The following is a 13,820-nucleotide window of genomic DNA, read 5'->3' on the forward strand; positions in this document are numbered from 1 at the left end:
TAATTTTCACTTCAAAGCCTGAGGGCCGATTGTGGCAGTAGGGGAGGAGGTGGCAAAGCATGAAGAGATGTCTCATGGTGGGGTCATCAAGGTCACCGGCTTCCAGTGAGCCAGCAGAAGCAAAAAACAGGCCTCCAGGTTAAAGAAAATAGTTGCATGTTCCTGTGAAGGCAGCCCAGGGCTGCCCCAGTTTCAGGGAGCAAATACTGGGGGAAAATCTCAAAAGCATTGTTTAGTGCAGGACCACCTCACTGTTAAGTACAAGGGTCATCTCCCCTGCTCAGGAAATCCCTTTTTCCCAGTCTCACTCATGCTTTCCCCAATGGTAGAGGGAGCCAGGACTCCTCCTGGTACACATGTTCAGAGCTCATGGATGCAGCTACATGACGTGTGGTATCACTAGAGTGCTGCATTGGTAGCATTGCTTTTCCTACAGTCTCATGGTAACGACCCGCCTGCAGACTCAAATCACACTTTACTGTTGATTGCCATGCCTGAACAGGTCCACTTCATTAGGTTTGTAATTCCCTCATAGGTGTGGTGCCTCCTCATGCACCTGGGTTTAGAGACCATCCTTGATATAAGCTCACTGCCCTTATCTCAGTGAACACTCAGTTCAGAAGGGTTTTCTTCTGTTCAATAAAACTTAGGGTTATTGACAGAACAGAGCACAATTGACAGAACTGAGTTACGGGTACATATAATTGTATTTGCACAATACCCTGAAAAATAAGCCTCAAAATTATAGTGTCCATGGACAGAAATCATATGCTGGATGAACCGAAGGTGGGGTGGGAATCATTTGGTTGCAAGCTCTGTGTTTGTTTAAGAAAAGCACCAGAAGTATGTTCACAGTATCGGTACTCATTTTAAATGAGCTCACTGTTTCAGGATAAAACAGCACAGCAGGTCATGAAACCAAGGAAAGGTTTAAGGGAGTATTCTGGCTGATGGTTTTTTAAAAACCAATGTCAAAACCAAAACCAATGTCAAACCAATAACTGTTCGGTTATTAAAAAGGCAGAGTACTTTATATAAAAAAAAGCTCAGTGTCTTTTTTTTCTGTCACTTCCCAAACTTGTTGGTTTCTAGTCCAGAAATTATGGTTCCCAGTTGTAAAATATTTCTATTGTATTGCTTGCGTGAAAAGAAAGAGTAAACCCACAGCCTCTATACTACATACAAATACAAAGCACAAGAATAAATACCACATTTCTTTTCCTAATTGTCAGCTTACAAAACTGGTCAATACTTTGCAATTGTGACTCATGCAGATACCATGTTGGGTCAAATTTTAATATCACAAATACTGCATTAACTCAGTGCCTTGTTTTTATATCCCCTTTCAGAAAAAAAACAAAACAAAACAACAAAAACAAAAAGAAATTAGCACTCACCCCTACAGCTGGTAAACAGCTTTGGAGAAAATCAGTACACGCACTGCCATACACTTTCTGGTATGCCAGCCCCATGCACACGCCCGCAGACACACATGCCCACACGCACACACAGATCCACGCTAATCCTTCACTGCTGATCCCAAGCCTAAGCAATAACTAAAGGCTCTATGGTTTGCTTGTAGCACTGAAAACACTGGCTGAATGGCAAAAATAATGTTTTCTTCCCTTGTCTGCTCTTCCTTGCTCACTCCTTCCAACTCATTATGATGCCCTTTAGCTTTTTTGTTGCCTGGAAACATGAAGACTTCCACAAAGCACTCTACTTCAAAGGCTTTTTAATGTTGTATAAATATAGTCAAAGAAGTAACTATCTTTTTTCTTTATTTCATACCTCTTTCTAGGCCAGAGTCTGGCTTAGTTCAATTATTGCCTCATTTAAAAATTAAATGTCCTTTATTTCTTTCCCTTTCCCACTACATTTCTACTTCAAATTATCCATCTTCATAGATTTTACACATGCCATTCTTTTCCCTCCCCACCATCAAAAAATAGTTGTAATCCGCTAAATAGATTTTCTATTTAGAAAATTTGTTACGTAAATATGCTCTGAGAACCTGGAGCTCAGGTGATATTGCAAGCATATAGATCCTAAAGCTAAGGTAATCCATTTGGCTTAGCTCTCATCCCCATCTATTCCACTCCTAAATTGTGATGGCTTGTGTTTGCAACACAAGGACTGTTTTACTGAGTCTACTGGATTGTACATTTGCAATAACTGCCTCCCTGTTTGTTGGTTTTTTTTCCTTTTAATAGATAAATTACTAGAAAGGGGAGCAGAACCCACCCCCCAGAAAAAAAAACCCTATCTCAAACCCAACCTGTCAATCCCCTCAAAGAAATAGCAACAGAGGGCAATATTGGTTTGTGGCTGGATAGAGTACGCTGAAGTAACGCCGAGATCTTGGTGCAGCGGCTGTGGGAGGCAAAGGAACTGCAGGAGGGTGTGACGGGAGCTGCTGGGGGGACAGTGATCGTGGGGCAAGGCAGGGCTGTCAACCTGGTCAGCGGAAAGCAGGAGCGTGAGCCCTGGACACAGGCTTCTCCACGCTGACCTCCCGCCACGCACCTGCAGCCTCTCTAGTCCGCAGGGACAACTGCCCCCTTGTCCCCCCCCGAGGGCTTCCACCCCCTGCACTCTCCCCATTGCATTATTTCAGAAGTGGGGTGGAGGGAAGAAGAAGGGGGTATTTTCTAGGTGGGTTTTTCCTGTTGTTTTAGGATTGCCAGGAGCTGGATCATTTCTGTGTCTATGCATCACTGAGTTTGTTGTGTATTTAATAAATATTGGACTAAAATGCTGCTGCTTTCGTGGTGTTTTTTGTGTTTGTTTTTATTCCTTCCTTTCTCTCTTTTTGGTTTCGGCGTGCCTGGTCGCTGTCATTACGCTGCAGTGTGGTTATTCGTCCTCCTCCCGATTGGCATAAATGCCAGCTTCCCAGCGGAGCGCCAGAGCACTCTTTCTGCGGTTCACCCTGGTTGCCTCGAGGACCTGGTCAGGAAAGAAAGGGAAAACAGCACATCACACAGCTGCCCGTGGCCCCTGTGCCGGGGTGCCCTGCACTGTGCGCCCAGGCAGGCAGGGACCAACCAGGCAGGCAGGGACCAGCCAGGCCAGCCCTTCCCACAGGACTCCCAGTGCCGCACCTCGTGCAAACTGGGAGGACTCATGCGATGAAGCACTTGCTGATGTGAAGGTTGGGGGATGGCACACTAGAGCAAAGCCACATCACAGGAGGACAAAAGCAGTAGGAGTTGTCTGGCAGCATCCAGTTCGCATCAGGGGAGCCCCAGCTGCACATTGCCCCGTCCCTGTCTGGGGAAGGCAGGGGACAGGGTCTTGGGGCTCTCCCCAGAGGCAGCTGCACACCTTTGGTATTGGGAGTCAGCAGCCACCTGGCAGCTTTGTCCAGAGGCTGCTTTGGAGTCGCGTGTGCAGCCTGGAAAGCAGTCTGCTGCTTATTTCAGCATGTCACCCCCACAGGCAGAACTAGGCAGCCCCCCCTCCACCTTCTTCTTGTGATTTTTGGCTTGCAGGTACACCAGTGTGAAAGTCTATGCACTGTGACCAAAGTGCTCTTGGAGCAAAAAAGCACTCCATGCATATGGGAAAGGAGATTTACACGAGGAGGACCTGCACAGCCTGCAGAGTCTGTTGCAAGATGGGCCCCGATACGTTTATATATTTTTCATACACACACAGAGAATCACACACACACACATGCACACATATAAAAAGATACACACTGTGTATGTATTGTACATATGCACACACATGCACACTCAGTAACAATTAACTAAAAAAGTAAGAAACAATTTAAATATGTATTTTAACAAGGTTAAAAAAATCAGATGAAACCAAAAGGTGTTATTGTGACGTGAATTTGATGCACTCTTTGGCAAATAATGCATGGTAGTGGGTGTTTTCCTCTCAGCAGAGTGAGATGTAAAGGAGCCTGGGGCCTTCTTACAGAAGCAAACAGCAATGTTATTTTCTGACCAACAATGAATAACAGCTGCATGATTGAATTACAAAGCTGCCAACGTCCACTGCCCTCAATGTGTTTTAAAACAGCCCTCCAAAGAAGTAAACTTTTGAAATGTTTATACAGTCAGGTAAAAAAACCCTAACTGTAAAAAACCCACCGACAAATACGTGACTGTTCACTGAGCCAATGCCTTCTCTCCCTGGTCCCTAATGCTTCCTGCCAGCTGCTCTGCATGATCCTTGATAGCAGAAGAGTAGCTGGCCTTTTGAGAAAGGATGATGCAATTTCATTCTTCTGGTTAGAAAATCAGAAGCAGTGAGGACCTAAGTCTTGACTGGAATAAAAAAAACCTGATTTAAGAATAAAGAAACCCTACTCTCAACTTGTGACAAGGTGTGGTTGGAAAAGTACACAGGTACTAGGGGCTCCTGTACAAGCAATATTGGGAAATCATCTCTGAACTGTTCACTGGGATTACAGGCTTACAGGAATGAGAACACACTTCTTCATTTATGCTAAGACCCAGATGTCCATTCAGGACCTGAAGGTAGGGTGGAGTTTGGCCTGCTTTATTACTTCTTTGCCCTCCTAGTTTCTTTTGCCCATGACTATGAACAAGCCAAAGAACTAAAGGCAAAATCTATCCAACAGAGACAATTTTGAGCTAAGGCTCCATCTGCTTCCCAGCACTGACCAGGGCTACGAAGCTCACCCAGGTCCACTGGAGGGACTTTTCACTGGAATTTTGTACACAATCATGCTTCCTCTTTTTGCAGAGCAGCCACCAGAAAGCAGGAGCAGGGCTGGGCAGTTCCTATTTTACTCAGCAGAGGGCAAATGTGCTCACAAATCTAACTGTTAATAAAAAAAAAAAATTGAAATCAGTAAAAAAAATTCCTTCTGAGCCATCAGCCTGTAAGCAGTGTACTGGAGTTACTCCTCCTGCAGGGATGAGGACCAGTGGTTCAAACTACCTGCTTGGGATTCCAAATGCCTGAATCAAGGAAAGACAACCCAAACCAACCAATGGAGAAGCAAAACTGGGACTGGGTATCAGGGCATCATTTTATTATCTTCTCAGAATAAGAAAAGACAGTGGCTGTTCCAGGGTTAGCAGTGAATGGGCGAAAAAAAACCAGCTTTTTTTTTTTTTTGGTTTGCAAAAGACCAATGCTGCTAGGCAGGAAATGTTCAAGACCAGTATGGGATAATAATGAAATAAAACACAGAAAATTATTGTTCTCCCCACTAGATACTGAAATTTACAGGAAAAACCAGCAAATTCAGCATAAATTTTAGACCAAAACTGCCTCTGTCACAGAGTATATTTAAATGAGTTATTCTGAATTTGGTCTGTAGATTTATGCCAGCTGAAAATAAAATGGATTTTACATAATCTACAACAGTTTCCTGTCAATGTCTTCCTTGCTGGAAATCACAATGCTGTGATGGTCTCTGGTGACAGCTTGCAACAGACAGGACTCTTAAACTTTGAAGATTTCTGCTCTGGATCAGTCAGCTCGTTGTTGTCTTAAGGAATGGCTACAGGGTTGTTTCCCTTTATTCTGTGGGCAAACCTGCCCAGAAGCTTGTCTACTTCCGCAAACGTTGTGGGTTGCTCCAAGGAAAGCTGTTTCCAGAGTTACATCAGAGATACTGTGAGGGCACTGAACGTGGACGTAGCCTTTGCAGGAGAACAAGTACTGATGTCTGGTTTAGGATTAATAAACAAGTCCTCTAAATAGTAGAGCAGATACTAATAAACTAAAGGTCCTTTTGAATAGTTATTCCAGAATCAACTGGAAAGAGTGTTTGACCTAAAATAACACTCATTTTCACGAGGCTGTGTCAATTTTACACCCGCTAGAGGAAACAATGGGGTAATTATAGCATGCAACTGGAATGACTGAGTGGAGAACTGGGACTCCTCAATGGAGCATTGAATTCTCAACCCAGGAAGACGCTTGCCTGAAATAGCAAACAATCTCCATTTTAAAATATTCTTGGCAATGTCAGGGCTGTCCCTAGACCCATTATGAGTCCAGCAACCAGAGGCTCTCCACAGCAGGTCAAAGGAAGGAAAGGCTTTTGCTTTTGTTGTTGTGGCTGTTTTAGGGGTCTTTAACGCTCTTCATTTTGGCCATGTTACGAAAATGCTACCTCAGTGCTTCCTAAGTGTCCTCCCTGATGCCCCACATCAGCTCAGCGGGTGCAGGCAGGGTGACACAGGCAGGGCCAGGCTTCGGTGGTCATGGTGTCTTAAGGCAGCCAGGCTTGTAACTGCACACAGAAGGCGTATGCTGAAAATCAGAGAGATCATGAAGCAGTTTACTCAAGCTTAGGCTGAAGAAATGAGCTTACCTAATTGTAAGGCCACATCAGTAAAAGAAGCAATGTTATATAAAACGTCTTATTTGGGAGAGGTGATTTGACTACTAGCTGCAACAGAAGAGGAAGAATTCAGAAAGGATTTGTAGGTGTGAGGTAAAGACAAATCTACCAAGATACGGAGAGCTGTAAAAACCACTCTTCACCCCTCCCCGCAAAAAATTGCTGTGTGGATCTTGTGGTTGCAGCTCTGGGGTCTCGCTAAGAATTGCAGAGGGCTCTTTCCTGACACATTTAATTTATTTTTGAGGACTTAAAAAAAAACCTCATAAAGATTGAAACAGTTACCACTGCCAGGTATAAGATTAATTTCTCTCCATCCTAGAGATGGAGACTAACCTGTCCTGAGTTTCTCTCCAAAAGATGTAACAATAATTGCTCTCTTACTGGCAACAACAGAATAAAAAACAAAATATAGATATGTTTTAGTCCAAAGCATATTTATCCCCACCATTGAATGAAACTGACTACTAAATGGTTCAGGCTAATTTTTATCAAACAGTAGCAGCAAAACTGATATGGAAGCAAAATCATTTTTCTGGAGCTTAATACTTTACTGATTCTTCCCATATGGACGTTGACAAACTAAAGGCAACACAAAAAGAAAATGCAAAGGTCTTAGTGTCTAGAATCTACCAGTACCATGCGGGAAAGTCACTGCACAAGACACCCCCACGGGGCACACACAGACAGAAGCACAAAGGCAGGGAACAGGCTGCCTGCTCCTGCAGACTTGAGCATTCCTGCTCACGAACTATAAACTAAATGCTTTAACATAAAACTGGAACTACTGAGGGACAAACCCCACCTGCTTCTCCGGTATAAAGGTATTTTCTTTACTGTACCTACTTAGTGCTATTCACTGAATACGCCAGCCCTCTAGGGAGCACAGTGAGGAGCTGGGTATCTGAGACAAAAATGTGTTTACCTGAAACAAGACAGTAACAGTATTATACTGCTGCTGGTCATAATTAAAACATAAACCGTGTGCCCTCTTCCATCAAATCTAGTATGTTAGTTTTCTGTTTTGTAACACAAAAAATTTTCAGCAGTAGCCTTTAATGTTGCATAAATGTCACCTTACTGCAGGGTCTCCTACAGCATGATTGATATTAAGCAAACTCCAGATAATGTCCCATAAAGTTGAAGACACATATAGGGATAAAAGCAGAAGATTTTTAGGATAAAAACAACCTACATATTTGCAGACACATAGTTATCTGTGGTGTCTTTAAAACAGCAGGCTGCAGGAACTGGATGTGATAAAATCATACAAACCTAATGAAGCAGGCCGTGGTTTGCTGCATGTAGCTTAACTTCAGCAGTTACTGTCCTTTGCTGGGGGTTTGATGCTTACTGGAGCTGAGCTGGCAGGCTGATAGAGTGCAAGCCCCTGCTCCCAGCTGGTGCAAGCGCGGCTGGGTCAGCTCCAGTGCTGCCGATGATGATTAAAGCTGAGCCACCTGTCTGCACCAGAGTGGATTATGGAGGGCTCCGGCGAACAGGAGACACAGCTCAGCTCTGGGGTCAGTAGAGAGTAAGGGGGAATCATGCCTTGAGTCTTGCTGTTCCTTCTGAAACAACTGCCTGGCTCCAGCTAAAGATTTCCAGTGAGAACCAAGCAGTTTCTTCAGCTTGAGGCTCTAACTGGGGATTAGCCAGGTGGCATACTTTCACCTGCATACAGTATTGCTGTGTCCTACAGTGTTTTTCATCTCTACCCCCTTTCCCATCCAAGCACATTCATTTCCAGCTCATTACTGCTTGCACCATTATCATTTTACAAGGCAGACACACAACCCTTACAAGCAGAAGGCCAAGGGTGGACCATGTAAAATCTATACCTGAGCTTCTGCCCCTCACACAACACTAAACACTCTGATCACTATTTAATGTTCGTAACTCAGATTATTGTGCAGGTATTATGGGGAAGAAGAGGTCCAACCAGTGTGTAAAACCAGGTCTCTGAAAGCACACTGCTTTTATACTGATTAATTCTCTATAAATACTCTACACAAAGACCTATCGCTGGCTTGTACCAGTGAGATAAAACTCACATTGAATTATTTAATGAATAGGAAATGGCATAGACTTGACTTTGCTTTACTCTCCAGGACAGAAAATGTTCATATACTTGTCTTCAGGTAGCCGATGTGGTCAAATATGTTCTAGAATAGGGAAATAGTAGAAGATTCATGTTTATAAAAAAATTATGATGCTGGAGGAATGAATGTCAGTCATTACCACAATCTATTTGTGCCTCTTAGAGAAGTCCAGATTTACACATATGTCTGCACTGAAAATTACAGGCAATTGAAATGTCCACATTATTGAGCACCTCGTTCCTACAAACATTACAAAAGTAGAGTTGGTATCGACTTCCTGCTCTTAAAATTATTACATTTGGCAGAGTCCAGCTTTGTAAGGATAAGGACCATGCAAGTTATCATCTTGCTAAAATACCAAATGCCACTGTAAATACCCTTTCTTTAGCAGGTCTGAGTTTCTTCTACTCTGAGCCCAACACTGATGCTAAGTTGTAGGACTCTGATCAGTTGTCACACCACAACACACAGGGACATGGACAGGTTCACAATATTCACCAGACTCAGGCTGTGCACTTGGATATGACTCTCTTCTTCCATAGATGAAAGGTTGGTGTGCAGATTCCTTACAGAGTACTAAAGGTTTTGATAGTGCTAAATACACTGTAGTCAGAGACAAAGGAAAGCCACAGCAGTTTCACTCAGCATCTGAAGATGCTTGGATCCCAGTTTTAGCTAAATGGTAACAGGGATTAAGGAGTTCTCATTTCATGCCTCAGGAATGCTCCTGTCCTGGGCAACAGCTCCCATCCCTTCAATTCAACCCCTCCCATGCCAGAAATTGTAACTGGAATCCAAGAGTTAGAAAAGCAGCCACACAAATATTTGTTGATGAGAGATAAGAAGGGCTATCCCACACACACATTTGCATCCCAGTTTTGACATGAAACAACACTGGCACACAGCATGAAAATGCAAACTGCAGCGACATGCACTTGGAAACACCATGCAAGAGAAAGCAAAAATAAATAAGCAGTTGAAAAGTACCTCAGAAGTAACCTTGCTAGACAGTAATTTACAGGTGTACTGGTAGAAAGGGAAAAGACCAGCATTAGTACATTGAGCAAGCATGTTATGACTAGGAAACAAGAACAAAATAAAAAAAAAATAATTGCAGGAACTAGCACATCCCAGAGTATTGGATTCCAAGCAACTTGGTGTCATAAAAAAAAAAAAACCCAAAAGATTATTCAATTTGGTGTTTTTTTAATGACATTGCTTGTCCAGTCTCGGTCCTGTTTACCATCAGTGCTTGACCTGTTTTCTTGCTGCTGTTTTTTCTCTTTTTCTCACCTGTTGAAACCTCTACTGTAACACATCCTTTTTGGAAGAAACTGCCCCCTTGCCTAAGCAGTGAAGTTCTTCCAAGAGCAGATGTGCTTGATTTGCTCTCTGTTTCTGAAAGGCAAAACCTGCAAGCCCTGGCCAGAGCAGCTGCATTGTAGCCACTGAAGCCAGACATGAAACAGAAGGCAGTGATGTTTAAAGGAGAGGCAGGGTAGGTGTCCTACTGAAACCACCCTCCTGCCTTTTGGTGCATCTTATGTAGGGAGAAACTGAAGGTCTGTACATCAATACTGATGGTGAGCTCAATTTCCATGGACATCAAACTCTCCCCAGTCCTAATCAGGAGTCTGTGGCTGCTGCCTTCTGCCCCTGCAGAAGCGCTGGCTCTGTTCAGCCTCAGGTGCCACAGCACCCTGACTGCTCCCAGTACCCGAGGAAGCCTCTGGTTCCCCTCATTCACAAACAGCAATGTCAATCGCATGTTCAGCTTTCAGGACCTAAGGCGCCAAGTGGCAGCTGCCTGTCTGGTTGTCAGTTATCTTCTTCCCCCACTATATTTCAAATATTTTTAAAAACAGATTGGTGATGTGCTCTTTTGTTTGGTTAGTTATGGAAATCTTTTTCCTGAGCATACGGTCAAATGTCCTCTGCTGACAAATCAAAGCTATGTGTTGTTTAAATAATTATTCCTTAGCCTGGCACATAAAATATTAGTTCAAAGAGGTGCAGAAGTGCAGCATTTCTTATTTGAATTATCTCTCCACTGTCAATGGTGGGAGCTGTTTACAAAAGAGGAGTGAAAAAAGGCAGGGAAGAGAAACAAAACACTCCTGCTGGTCTGAGGAAGCTCCCTCTAGGCTCTGCAGGACCCTGACCTCTAACAGGATTTTGGGTAGGCAGCAGCAAGAATGTAAACCTTGTTTGGCTATATGCAATGGGCTTAGAGAAGAGGAGAATGACAACAAACTGCAACACTGAAGGACTTCAGTGTGCACTGGGGCTCTGTAAATTCACTGCAGCCTTGACAATTTGTCCCAGAAAAGGATCCGACCACCACAGGTGTCTGACCACCACCAGTGCTCTGGCAGTCTGTTTTCAGGTGGTCAGTGCCTGGGCAGCTTTTGCAGCAGTGGATAGCTGAGCTGGCACCCAGAGCGCACAGCTTTGGCCAGACACTGCCCAGACCAGCAAACAGGTCAGGACATCAGGGCTCACTTCAAGCTGCACAGGAGACTATGCAATCATGGCTAACCTGCTTTCTAAAGAGCACGTGTGCAGCTTGGTAAGCACCTGAGGAATTGCACTCAGGTAACTGAACAGAGGGCGTTAGGTCTGATGACATCTTACATGTCTTTTGTGTGCTACAACATGCAAGACAAATGGCATGTGACCATCACGGCAGAAGATTTCTACCACAAACTACCTCTTCATGGTCTGGGCAAGTCATCTTTGCTCTTCACAGGAGTGGGGGGAAAAGCATGGAGTGAGTACAGCTGTCACCTCTTTAGCAGAGCAGTTTCTCTGCTGTGCTGAGGTTTTGAGCCACCAGACTGACAGATGTTCACTGTGGGACTCCTGAGGACCAGTTCTGGTTTGCACGGCAGGATTTTTATGCCCCTCTTTCTTTAAAGATTCTCCCAGCTTCTGCAAAGGGTGTGAGGGTGTGACATGTTTCCTGCAAGCCTCTCAGCACCCTTCAGGGAAAGGGATCCTCTGGGGAGGTGCCAGAAAACAGCACGTACTGGAGAAGGTACAGCCACCACATTTCACTGGGTGCTTTGGGAAGGGAGGGGAAGACAGAGATGCAGCCCCAAGATGTTGCCGCCAGAACAAGACACACTCCTGTGCACGAGCTGGCTTCCTACATGGCAACAGGAGCCTGATGGACATGGAGATCTTGTTTTTCAATGGCTTCAGTAGAAGAAGGGACCAGAAAGTTTCTGGTGTGCACTGGAAATTAATCTGTTTACATTTTGAACCAGCTTTCCTGTGTTTTAGTTAACCAGCAGAAATGCAACAGGACCCTGTTGGTCCTGCATTCCTTCTGATTTTAAGTATCTACTGTGCAATACTGACCAGTAATGATTAAAAGCTGCAGACTAGTGCAGTATTCACATTACAAACCTTCACTTACTTCTATACACCTAATAAGATTCTACCATTAATGAACGTTACTAGAAAGCAGTTTGTTTGGAGCATGACCTCCTTGGCACTGGGGTCACTGTTCTGATATCTCTGGGAAATGCCCAGAGGACTGTGGCTGCTTCAGCAGACACTGTGTCCAATTAAGGTGTTTTATATTGCACTTATATCTTACTACCTTCTGCACTCATTGCCCACCATAGTAACAAGTCTGAAAAAGAAACACTTTGTTCTCTGTTGGGAAATAGGTTGTAAAATGGATGTACCTGAATTTTGATACTTCCAGCTATGAAATTCATAGCTCTTATTAGAGTCTCCAATAAAGAACACCTTAATTGGGTTAAACTGTACTGCAGCAATGACTGAAATGCAGGCACCCATTTCACAAACTGAAATTCTGGCTGATTTTCTATATGTGTAGAAGAAAGACAACAAATCCAGTGGGAAACAGTATGCTGCCTGTTGAAGGATCCAAGTTAATTTCTGAGATGTTCCCGCTCCAATTCTGTAAGGGGTGGTTTCTAAGGAAGTTATCCACTTACATTGAATCCCGAGCAAAGTCTCTGTTGCAGAGCAAAAGTGAAAAGGAAAAGTATACTTACACTGCTGTCATCCATTCTTTCTCGTCTCTTAGTTTTGTGTGTTTCGTAATCCTCCATGAGGGTCTGCATCAGGTTCTTGGGTCTCTGGGCTCCCGCAGGCTCCTCGGATGGTGGGTCAGACTGCGAGACAGGGCCTTCTGTGGTGGGGGATGGAGGAGGCTTGATCTTCTCTATTTTTCCTGCAATGACATGAAAAGGAATGACCACTTCTAAGCTGAAGGACTCACAAGTTGTTTCCAAAAGACGACAGCTGGAGAAGCATTTTCAGCTGGGTTTGAATGAAGAAACAGTTTGGAATGAAGTTTATGAAACAATCTGGTAAATCGGGATGGTCATTGGCTTTTAAAACACTCTCCCTCTTCCTGAAATGTACTACTCCAAACCACTACAAAATCTTTTTACAAAACCCAGAAGAGTTATGAAATGATACAATGCAAATTTAATGCACCACTATTATTTACAGTAGCATCTGCCTGAATTACCCTGTTCCCTCCGACAGGACACATTTCAGTGATCTGGAAGTGTTTGTAAGATTCTGGAAAACTGTAAGTTTTTTTCTGGCTCAGACTATACAACGCTTAGGGTGCCACTGCTGAACGGTGGGGACCATGCCCCAGACGTCCAAAGAAGCCATCTTGTTAAGTGTCGCTGGCTTTTTATCTTTTTCCAGTGCTTTTTATCTGCTTTCTAAGCATGAAAGGCTTTGGGTGCTACCCTTCCCTGCAGCTGTTTCCTGTAAGTCACAGAGGGTGCTCCTGGAAGGAGACCTGTGCCAGAGCAGGCTGGGGTCTCTGTCCCACATGCCCCTCATTCAGACAGGGCTCTTCAGTCTCCTCGTTGGAGGAAAGTCAGAGAGGAGTCAGGTTGCTCTCTGACTGAGCCCAGGGGAGCCTGTTTTAGGCAGTCTGACCCCAGCTGAAGAGGTGGGTAAAAGGTGGGCCAGAGCAAGGAGACCACCGCAACGAGCTGTGGGAGCGCTCAGTGGATGGACAGCCCATGCTTCTCCAGGGGTGACAGCCTGCACGTCTCATCACCAGCCACTGATCTGGGGTGAGCTGCCAGCTTGTTCTGGTGGGAAGAATGAGGGTGATGGTGGCAGGTCATTGGTGTGGGAATAAAGTGCAGGGGTTCCTAATCTATAACAAGAGAAAGGAATGCTGAACAAAAATCAGCTTCCCTTTTCCAAGGCATGGCAGCTCTTTGAAATAAGACAGTTCAATAGATGGGGAAGGGCAAAAAGAAGAAAAAAAACCCCACCCTAAAGCTCTTACAAATAAGTGAAGTAACCAGAAGGAGTGTGCAGATTTTCATGAAACTTCCCGTTGCTGAGACAAATGAAAACCCTAGCTG

The 13,820-nt window shown here is 44.2% G+C and overlaps 1 protein-coding gene across 7 annotated transcripts in view; it reads right to left on the reverse strand.

Annotated features, from left to right (window-relative positions):
* Positions 1 to 213: 213 nt before the first annotated feature.
* PALM2AKAP2 (PALM2 and AKAP2 fusion) overlaps positions 214 to 13,820 on the reverse strand; it is a 280,924-nt gene continuing 267,317 nt past the window's right edge. For 6 of the 7 annotated variants that reach the window (XM_064439264.1, XM_064439267.1, XM_064439266.1 and 3 more), the window contains 3 exons: positions 12,471 to 12,649; positions 9,427 to 9,465; positions 214 to 2,949 (listed from right to left, as the gene is read on the reverse strand). In XM_064439264.1, the coding sequence (XP_064295334.1) occupies positions 2,857 to 2,949; positions 9,427 to 9,465; positions 12,471 to 12,649 (311 nt within the window). In that variant the 3' untranslated portion in view covers positions 214 to 2,856. The remainder of the gene's footprint in view (positions 2,950 to 9,426; positions 9,466 to 12,470; positions 12,650 to 13,820) is intronic. The other variant, XM_064439265.1, reaches the window with a different exon arrangement.

The sequence above is a fragment of the Phalacrocorax carbo genome, chromosome Z (assembly GCF_963921805.1).
Source record: "Phalacrocorax carbo chromosome Z, bPhaCar2.1, whole genome shotgun sequence".
Classification (NCBI taxonomy): domain Eukaryota; kingdom Metazoa; phylum Chordata; class Aves; order Suliformes; family Phalacrocoracidae; genus Phalacrocorax; species Phalacrocorax carbo.